Below are 11149 nucleotides of genomic sequence, written 5' to 3'. Positions count from 1 at the left end.
TTAACCAAAAGAGCAAAAATATTTAGTGCGAGAAATTACGGGCTTAGCGGTTAGGGGGTTAATGTAAGGGCTCCTTCTGCACCTACCAGAAATCAGAGCATGCGCGGAAGAAGCAGCCAAGAACCCCCTGGCCACCATGTGTGAGCTGTGGATATAGTAATTATAGCAGGGATTTCCTAAGACCTATGAAGTTATTTGAGGGGTTCCCCCCATGTTAAAAAGGTTAAGATTGTTTTTTTATTAGCAGATATAAGGTGCTCTTTACTATCGTTGCATTGCAGTAACACACATCCCATTGTTTTGGTACTTATTTACTTTGCTTGAACATGTCACATGATGTAGGATCACCTGACTATGACTTCCTTCCCCAGAAGCAAAGCAAGCTCAGCATTTTGTGTGAATACAAAGCAGATGGGTGACTAAATTAGGCTGGAAGCCAAGAGGAATTGGCTGGCTGAGATCGAGAGAACATAGCGCTTCTCTGTTTTAGTCTGCGTGATAGATCCCTGTTTGCAGTAAACCAGGTTTTCTAATAGTTTTACTATGGAACAGAGAAAGCGTTTGCAGCACTGGAGAGACCAGATGAGTAAGGAGTTGGATAAAGTCATGGATTTTTGGATTCAGCACTCTGAAGACAAGGAATATGGGTAATTTGGTTTTATTCTGAAAATGATGAATATGGAACCTATTAATCAAAAAATACCTATACTATGTAATGTAACCTTAAAATATAAATTTGTTCACTGCTTTTAGTCCAGTCCAATGGCTCATAAAAAAAAGCTATAAAGCATTACTTGGCCTCTATAGTGGTAAAGCCCTAAAAAAGACCAAGAGTACTAAGCAGAGCTTCCAACTGAAGCAGTACTTTTTATCTCAAAGTATGTAGGCAAATGACACACCCTTGTCACACCTTCAAGTAACCCTAAAACTATTGGTTAAAAGTACTTTTTCATATCTACATTAGCTTTTTAAAATAGCAAATGGAATAATGTAAAGGCTGGATGAAAGATATAGTGAAAAATAATACTTCGTAATAGTTAAGTAATATTATTTTTTATAGAGGTATGTATATATTGGCCCAAAAATGGACAAGTAAAAGGAAAAATATGATGTTTTTGAAAAATCCACAGTCCTGTGGGGACTAAGCAATATAACATGTTAGTTTAATTTTGGACACATGTATTTTATGTTCTTTAATGTAAGATGCAAAATTCACGACATATGTGTTGTGCCATTTATTCTCAATGTCAAGAAAATGCAAATTACCCTTAGTGCAAATAGAAACACGTAGTTTTTCAGTGTGAATAAAATAGGAATAGGTGGGTGAGATTTTGCTCTGGCACCTGTCATTGCCTCTGATGCAGAGTGTGCAAATTGTCATTATTTCTATCTCCTCTTCCCTGGAATGTTATGTATGATTATATTTGTTAGCATGGTTCCCATGCTAGTCAGTAAACTGCAGTAGATAGGAGCCCTCCTCTGCTCCTGGACTCCCACAAACAGAGGATTCCCCCCTCCTCGCAGCGAGGTCTCGCCGAATGTGGAAACAGCTCATCATGCAATGCCGTCCCACAGAAGGCTCCAGGCTGCAGAAGGCTCTGCTTTCTCTTCTCCGCTCCTGCAAACATATAACGGACGGCCAGATTCATCCTTCGGGCCTTGTGTTTGACAAGTCATAGAGAAACATAGGTGAAGCCTGCCCCACCGCCCCCAATGAGCGAAAAGGGAATCAGCTGAGGGCCGGATCAGGCAGCTCCGCGGGCCGGATGTGACCTGCGGGCTGTAGGCTGGGCACCCTTGGTTTAAACTATTTGTGATCGTTGAAAGAAAAAAAGTTATTTTCTCTTTTTATTTAATAAAAAAGTTTTTTTTTTTAAATTTGTGTTGTAAATCTGCTTTAGAATATACACACTGGTAAAAGGTTACTGTGTTTTGCACAAGATGCCCATTATATTGTTTGCTGGATAAATCCACTATTCTCCATGAATTTTATTATAATAATAGTATTTTCTAAAAATTAATTGCATGTACACATTTCAAGCAAAATCCCATCCTACATAGATCTGCATCCAGCTCAAGCCTGATCATTGTACACTTTGGGGTAGCAGGATGATACTGTATTGTCATCCAGGTGCTCAGGGAAGCAAGGGATGGGTGGGCTCTTGCAGCTGGGTTGTAGATACCTGGGTGTCAGAGAGATGTATAGATCTGTATGGCAGATCTATATATTATGAGGGGCTTGGGGTATTTTGCCTAAAACACATACTGATCCAACAGAACCAGAACAGAAATGTTCATAATTTGCCTGTTTTTTTTTCTCTGTTCATAGAGGTTTCTTTACTTGTCTCAGCCAAGATGGAGCAGTATACGATGAACTGAAGTACCTTTGGCTACAAGGCAGACAGGTACAGTGATTACCAGGGCTAATGCTGGCAGTAGTCAGATTTTAATCCAGATTTTAGTAACAAAATTTGGCATGTATACTTGAACTGGGAATCAGCTTCTTAGTTCAGAATAAATATTATCAGTGCCATATTACTGCTTATATTTGTCTAAGTAAAAAAATCCTTTGCTCCTGATGGTAAAGAGCACCCCTATACATGTCTACCTGTTTACTGTGGATTATTAGATCACCTGTTCTGTAAATATTATTCAGTGCACAGTTTATTGGCTTAAGATGGAGATGCACCTAGATGGTGACTAGGTGAATAAATATGTTGCAGTGAATAGCATTTTTCCCTAAAATCAGTTGGTAGGGAAAGGAGATATGAGTATCCAGGAACCCATAAACCATTGCTTGGTTTACATATAAACTCTATTATCTTGAAATTCTGTTTTTCTAACAGGTTTGGATGTATTGCCGTCTTTACAGAAAGGTGCCCAGATTCCATAGACAGGAAATACTTACTTCTGCCATTGCAGGTGAACATATACCATGCTACTATTTGTATAATTACTGTCAGAGGTGTAGTGGAGGGGGCACAGATGGGAACGTCGAGCCCCCACTTTTTTTGGGAATGGGCACACGTGCACACCCTTATATTTTGCAAAGAATTCTTAAATATTCTGCGGCTCTGGCCAGTCTGCCCCCTGCGGGGTCAGGAGAAGGACTCTGCTGGGGGGGCACCGGCCAAAGCCGCGGACCATGTCTACCATGTGGAATTAAAGGCTGAGGAAGGTGGGTGGGTTGTCTCTCTGAATACAGGGGCTGTAGTGGGGCGGGCATGTTTACATAACAATGATGTGCTGATGCATGATGATGATGCAATGAATGTGCGCTCGCCATGGATAGTACCGTGCCCCCTCTTCTTTTTTTTTACAACTAACCTCCTGATAACTGTACTATTTCATATATAATTTACAAATCTTTTCACAATGACTTGTCTGTTGAAATCAATTAATTCCCCATGTTACAATGGGAGAACATTTTATATACAGCCCAGTACTTGTGTATACACTACTTGTGTATTTTTGATTGATAACATACCAACACACTGGATCTATCCCCATCTCAATTGAACCCAAAAAATTTGGGCTATAGCAATTGATCAGCTGTTGATTTTCTTAAAGCTTCACTTGAGGTCCAAATGTTTAATCAGATCGAAAACAGGACAAGTGTGCACTGCAAAGTTAGGTCACATGCTGCAATTTTATATTTTTTAGACATTTTAATGAAGAGTTGTCCCAGTAGTGGTGCTTATGTGCAACCTCTACTACCCCCAAATGCCATAGTGAAGTTGTCCATTATCACTATCACTGGCTGTTTTTTTTTTGCTTGTTTAGAGTAAGTTATGGTAAAACATAATGTCCAGGCAGATTGCTAAATACACAGATAAAATACATATTTGAGTGTCTTTTTTATTTGCTGTGGGATTGGTATTTCTATCTCTTTACTCAGTCCAACCACATAGCACATCCAGCCTGGAAACTTTTCTCTACTTAAGATACCCGGTATAGTCTTGTCATACCTAGGTTGTGATTGGAAAATGAACGGAGAAGCAGCAGACTAATTAGTTCATGTACTGGCACTTTGCTGTTCTCTAATCAACAGGTTCTATGTTAGTGCAACTGATTGGCTCCATGTGCAGCTTTTCACTTGGCTTAGTAGCTGCTTTAGCAGTAGGGCAGAACTAGGAATACCAAGATATATTAAATATAAACTTTAATTTTCGCAACAAAAACCATTGTTTCTTGGTGGATTTTACATGTAATACTGTAGCCTATTTGATTTTAGTGTCTTACAAAACATATGTTTACACAGGAGGAGAATTTCTTCTGGCTCACGCACAACCCTCTGCTGACTCTCTTAAATGTGCCTTTGTGGTGACACGTGATGGTCGAGCAGTCAAGGTCCAGCGCACAATCTTCAGCGAGTGTTTCTACGTTATGGCAATGGATGAGCTATGGAGGACAACACATAAAGGGCTGTATAAGGTGAAAGAGCGAAATTAAAAACCATTAGAAATTCAGGGTTCAGTATGAGTGTTGGCATTAATTTAAACATGTTATTGGGACAAACATGGCTCTATAATTTGGCTAAAGGTTAAGATAGAACTCCAGACAAATTATAATTTCCTTCCTTTACCCACTAACTCATTCTATTTATTTTTCTAACCTTATATATCAAGGTATACTTTGCCATTCAGGTTTCTTACCAGTGCAAGAGTCAGGCACAGGAGGTCCATTAATCCAGAGTTGCATGTGTGCCCAAGCCAGCTGGTCCCTAGCCATTCCCTAACTCTGATGTTACTGCTGCATCCTCTTCTGTATACTAAAAAACTATAGAAAATGTTTATGTCATGCAAGCAGTGATGTGGATATGCTATTAAAGACTTCTACTTGTAAACAGAAAGAGAAGACTTGGGACTTGGTTATGGCTTTAGGTGATTTTATTGCCAGTGAACAGTTAGATGGGTGGGTAGGAGTGGTGGTGTTGGACAAATGTCAATTTCATGTAGACTGGATCATCAGAAATAACCTAACCTATCTATATTTTAGAAAGCTGCGCGAGATATGATGGACCAGATTGTACATTGGGTGAGAAAGGATCCCTCAAGTTTGGGAAGGCCAGAGTTACCTGGAGCTGATTCTGTGAATGCCATGGCTGTTCCAATGATGCTGTTAAACCTGGTGGATCAACTTTGTGAGGAGGATGAAGAAGCAGCAAAAACATATGAGGAGCTGGAAGTTTGGAGTGTGGGAAGGATTCTTCAACACATACAGGTACTGGAGATACCAAACTACACTGGGAATAGTTTTTTGAGATTCGGGAGATTTTAGGAGACAGAGATGGAATAGTTTGTGAAAGTAATATGTTCTTCCCTGACAGAGAAAAATTTTTTTTTAGCCAACTCTGTAAATTAATATAACATCAAAGTAAATATAGCTCAAAGACAGGGTTTTTTGTCAACATAATTATTTTGTATTAAACATGATTCTTAAATAGTACAGAATCACATATTAATTTACATCAACAGTGCAATTTGTAAGGTACTGCCTCATTCCTTGAGGTTAGGTACCCGTTTAACTAGTCATAAATCACCTACTTGATAGTTTATTGTTGATTTTTTCAAATTTTGCTTTAAGTAAAACAGTATGTGCAGGGAAAGTCAATCATGTAAACATGTGACGTAGCCTCATTTACCCGACATGTTTCACCCAATTTAGGCTTCCTCAGGGGTGGTGCTACTTGTACTGAAGTTCAAAGGACTGATTTTTTGGATACATCTAGGTATTCAATAAACATGTTATAACAACGTATTCATCTATTAATACTTATCTCATATAAATAGTGATAATTAAATTATCTCATTTAAAAAGTGGTATCTATGTCTTCCGTAACCCATATCATTGAAATCTTGAGTAATTTAACAGATGTTAGATATCAAAGGTCAACATCAATATACTATAAAATCTACATGCTGAAAAACTTGAGTAATCTACATAATCCCTTGAGGTACCTAACCTCAAGGAATGAGGCAGTACCTTACAACTTGCACTGTTTATGTAAATGAATATGTTTGATTCTGTACTATTTGAGAATCATGTTTAATACAAAATAATTGTCTTGCAAAGAAAACCTGTCTTTGGACTATATTTACTTTGATGGTACACTGGGAATAGATGACCGTAAACTCCGCATATGTAAATATTATTTAAGACAAATTACATGCAAACCGCTAAATATACAGGTACAGTTACAGAGGTGAATGCTTTTTTACTTTTACAAGTTTATATTTATGTCTATTAAGCTCTGAGATTTTTACAGCACTGACACACAGAGCTACGTCTGTTTTACTTTGTTTTCACTTTGGTGAACTGTACATATACAAGACCATCATGTCTGCATCTTAAAAATGTATCTGTGTGCGTCTTTACTTTTGTGTAGCGCGATGGCCAGGCCATTTTGGAGAACGTATCTGAAGATGGGAAAGAGCTTCCGGGCTGTATGGGCCGTCATCAAAACCCTGGTATGATTTGTTCTTATGCATGATAGTAATGAAACTGAACCTTTTCTTGTTTTAAAATGTTCCTTCTCTTATCACAGGGCATGCTCTTGAGGCTGGCTGGTTTCTTTTGCGCCATGCCAGCAGGCACTCTGACCATAGGGTGGCACAGACAGCAGTGGAAAAGTTTGTGCTGTTGCCATTTCATTCAGGGTGGGATCAAGAACATGGAGGCCTCTTCTCTTTTCAAGATGTGGATGGACATTGTCCTACACAGGTGAAAAATCTATTTTTGAAAAAAAGTCTCATCAGCCAAAGCAGTAGTTAGTAGATAGTGGAGAGGTAAATCTGAACTCCAGGGATACAGCTAAAAACAACGTATAAATACTTATATAAGATAGCTGTTTTACTTGTCAAAGAATTTATTTTTCTGCCCAAATAAAGATTTTGGGTTTACATACATTTTCTATGAACTCAAGTTCATCATCCATATCCCTCTGATTCCTGGAGCGGCAGCCGATCACTTCAGTGCCGCAGTGGACCAAGCGCCTGTTGCTGATTTTTTAAACCACTGCAATCTTCAGAAACTCCACTACTAGACAGCCAGGAACTGAGCATGTCACTGCCTGGCAGAAGGACAGGTTACTTTGGATTTATCTGAGTATTTTAGGCATTTAAAAATAATACAGTGATTGGTTGGGCCCTAAGCGCATGCTCATACTAGTGATCACTATAGATGCTACATGCAGCTCCAATCACCTGTGGTAATGATTGAATTAATTGATTAATTTCCTTATCAAATATCTACTTATAATTTATCAAATAATCTAAACAAATCCTATTTATCAAAAATTCTTCCTTCTTCTTCCATGCTTTCACTTAGTAAAGGATAGCCGACATCTAATAATTCCTTACCTGTTGATCAATTTACTGTCAACACTAAAAGCCTTCTTGAAGCCTCTTACATGTAAGGGTATATATGAATAATATATATGAAAAGTCTGGGCTTATTTGTGTATTACATTTTTTCCCCAGCTGGAATGGAGTATGAAAATGTGGTGGCCACACACAGAAGCTTTGATTGCTTTCCTGCTTGGATACCAGGAGACCAGAGATCCACAGCTACTCGACCACTTCCAGACAGTTTTTGACTATGTGTTCACCCGGGTATGTAAGTTTAAAGTAAAAGCTTTTGCTGGTTCTTTTGTCTGACCGCAATATCTCCATTGAATCCTTCATTGTTTGTGGGACCCAGTGGTCTGGACTACAGCTAAGTACAGAGCTAAAACACTTATTACTCATTATAGACCACAAAATAATGAACCAAAATTGTAAATTGATCAAGGAGCAGTCAACATTATTTACTAATCATAAATGTACGAAAAATACTCAGACAGGGTCCTTCGTATTTCAACCATTCTTTAGAGCCCTCTGCTTCTGTAACACAGACCAAATAGTTATTAAAAGCCATTTTGACAAAGTCAACAACAAAAAAATCCTCTGAACTTGTCTATGAGTGTCCGGTTGCCACCAATCTTTCTAGCAAGAGCTGTGAGCTAAAAAATCTTCCTGAGCTGAAGTGTATTCTGATGGGATTTCAAGCTCACATGTTGCACATGCAGAAGCATTGGAGGCCAGGCCTAGGTAAGTTGTTTTTCTTTTTTGGCAAAGATTCTTTGGTTACAAAAGGTTTGGGGGACCAGTTTGCCCTGGTAGATCCACTTTAAGGTTAATACCACATATTGTTCCAATTACACTGCACGCTGCCAAAGAGAGAGATACTGGGATTAAAGATTTTGCAGTTGAGCCCCATAATTCATAGTTGAGCTCCTGATAGACAAGCATCAAGCATTTTCAGGAGAATGTAACAAGAGGAAGGCTTACTGTTTTTCTAACACAGACTGGGTGATTTACATTTTATTGTTACATTCAATGGTATGTGCATAATATAACACCTAGCTTTTGTTTGTATTTTCAGTTTTTGGACCCTGAACATGGAGAGTGGTTTGGATACCTGAGTCAGGAAGGAAAAGTAGCACTCAACATTAAAGGAGGCCCATTTAAAGGTTAGTTTACCATCCTCCTAGATTGTAAGCTCTTCTGGCCAGGGTCCTTTCCTCTTCCTGTGGCTTGACATGGTATATAAATATACAAGATATAACATGTATACATACTGTGAAATCCCTTATAAGAGATCTATTTAGATTATCCATGTCAGAGAACCCAGGCCACAGGATAGCCAATATTAGGGTCTATACATACCATGGCAAGTCTGGTATTACTCCTTTTCTGCTTCACCATGAGTATATTACCTTTCGTGTTAACAAAATATTTTTTTTTTTCGTTTTAGGCTGTTTTCATATTCCAAGATGCCTGTATATGTGTGAAGAGATTTTGTCTAGGTTTCTGGAAGAAGAAGACAAAACCACAAACTAAATATTAGAGACTACCTAAGATTGCTCAAACGTTTCTGGATGAAAAATTGAACCTGGTTATATCAATGCATTACAGTACCTGATACAGTAATTTGTAATTAGGTCTTCACACAGATGGTTGTAATGCAGTGTCTTTACCACTTCCAAACCTCATGTAATTAACTACATACATTTGCATTCCTGTTTGTTCATAGTGCATGCCAGGCATGAAGGACCTTCTATGTAAACAAACTCTTACAAGTCAATCTAGTTAAAGTGCCTTTGTTGCCATTTTAGCTCATGTTTATTTTTCCAGTGGTAAGCTTTGATAGATTAGCTGGTAATAGAGATAAAGGTTTATGGCACAGACCAATTGTAGATTTTTGGGCACATGCATTTTGATTGAGTGATCACTTTTAGTGATCTACAATTATCTGTATCAATGTAGATCATCATATACCTAAATGCATAAATTACTAATAGCTGTGCCAGTTTAATAATCCAATTTCTTCTATATTTCTAGAGGAAGCTGTTTGTGATAAGTACAGCATTTACTGCACAGTTTAGTTGTCATTGGTATCTGCATAACATTGACTAATAGCCACCAATCTGTGGTGTACATTTTTTTATGCCAACACAATATTTAGAGCAACAATTACTGATTAATTTATCGATGGTTCAAATTGTTTTCTTAAGATGATGGTCCAGGCTGGGCAGTTCAGTCCATAGTAAAGAATCCATATGTCATTTTAAAGTTGAACTTAAAAAAATATGTGCTGTGACATCTAAATAAATGTGTATCTGTACTTATATATATCTGTATATCTTATATATCTGTAGTGAGTACTGGAGTTTTCTCCGGCTACCCCTGCAAAGTCCCACCATCACTCGTTGATCCTGTCAATCAGTCCACCTAATGCAGCTTTTTGTGATGGGGTTGAAAAATTGCTGCACTACTCCTAAACTTAGAACAAAGTTGCCACTCTCATGTAGGCTATGTCTGCTTGCACTATAGTGGGTAAAAATATTTTTTCAGAAGATATTTTAGCATCTCTGCTGCTTATTCTCAAGCATGTGGCTTGTCCATGGTCACTTGGCCACATCTATTCCTGCCTGCTGCTTTTGATGACAGCTCTGCCTCTGCTGCTGAAACCTTCCCAGTGTGATCTGCTAATTCTGGGTTAGGACAAATAATTCTAGTTCGCTTTATTAGTATGTTGATTTTCTGGCTTTTCTGAGTATTTAATATTATTAATATTATTATTAATAAACAGGATTTATATAGTGCCAACATATTACGCAGCGCTGTACATTAAATAGGGGTTGCAAATGACAGACAGATACAGTGACACAAGAGGAGAGGACCCTGCTCCGATGATCTTACAATCTAGGAGGTGGGGCAAGTAACACACAATAGGAGGGGATATGTAATGGAGGGAAGACAGAAGAAGACAGGTAGGCAAGTTTAAAAAAAAGGGGTTTGAGTTCCCTGTTAAATGAGCAGAAAGTAGGAGCAAGCCGAATTTGATGAGGAAGACAGAGAGTTTACATTACAGAGAGTTGGGGCAGATCTAGAAAAGTCTTGGAGCCGTGCGTGTGATGAGGTTATGAGTGAGGAAGTTATTAGTAGGTCACTGGAGGAGCGGAGAGAGCTGCTAGGGTATTTTTTTTTTACCAGGTCAGAAGAGTAAGTGGGACAAGAACTGTGGAGGGAATTCAATTCAAAGCACAGGAGCTTGAATTTGATTCTAAAGTGAAATGGAAGCCAATAAAAAAATGTAAATAACAGTACAAGTAAAATCATTGAAAAAAAAACCCACTGAATTACCATTAATTACAGACATTATATTGTATTATTATTATCATCTCATGCTATAACAAGGGGGAAGTATGTGTGAGACTACAAATGTCAGGAAGGGTTAAAGAATGACACAAAACACTCAGGCACTGCTTAATTAAAAGTTAGTACTCATTACTATTGACTTTTTTTTAATATTGACTTTTTTTTTCCAGATCATTGATTTAATTGTTCATGATCAGGATGACAGTAAAAGGCACAAATAACTATATTTCGTACAGATATATTGATCCTTCTAATATTACTATCATAGGTCTGTTTGGTACATGACCAAATCGTTTGGCCTTTAGAGACTCAATTCCACAATCTAACTGCCATTTGTATAATGTCATATTTATAAAAGTATCCAATGTAATAGAGTGGCAAAAAGTGTTATAGTCTCACCAATGATATTAGACCAGGCATGGACAAACTACAGCCCGCGGGCAATA

General features: G+C 38.0%; 1 protein-coding gene across 1 annotated transcript; it reads left to right on the top strand.

The window, feature by feature from the left end:
* Positions 1-391: 391 nt before the first annotated feature.
* RENBP (renin binding protein) lies at positions 392-9672 on the top strand. Its single transcript, XM_072430269.1, has 10 exons — positions 392-647; positions 2330-2405; positions 2847-2922; positions 4262-4434; positions 4999-5223; positions 6389-6470; positions 6548-6723; positions 7482-7613; positions 8425-8512; positions 8797-9672. Exons 1-10 carry the CDS (start codon positions 544-546, stop codon positions 8880-8882), a joined length of 1218 nt encoding a protein of 405 aa, XP_072286370.1. The 5' UTR covers positions 392-543; the 3' UTR covers positions 8883-9672.
* The last annotated feature ends 1477 nt before the right edge of the window (positions 9673-11149 follow it).

This window comes from Pyxicephalus adspersus, chromosome Z, assembly GCF_032062135.1.
Source record: "Pyxicephalus adspersus chromosome Z, UCB_Pads_2.0, whole genome shotgun sequence".
Classification (NCBI taxonomy): Eukaryota; Metazoa; Chordata; class Amphibia; order Anura; family Pyxicephalidae; genus Pyxicephalus; species Pyxicephalus adspersus.
Note: the sequence above shows the minus strand (reverse complement) of the source record. Positions and strands in the feature narration are given on the sequence as shown.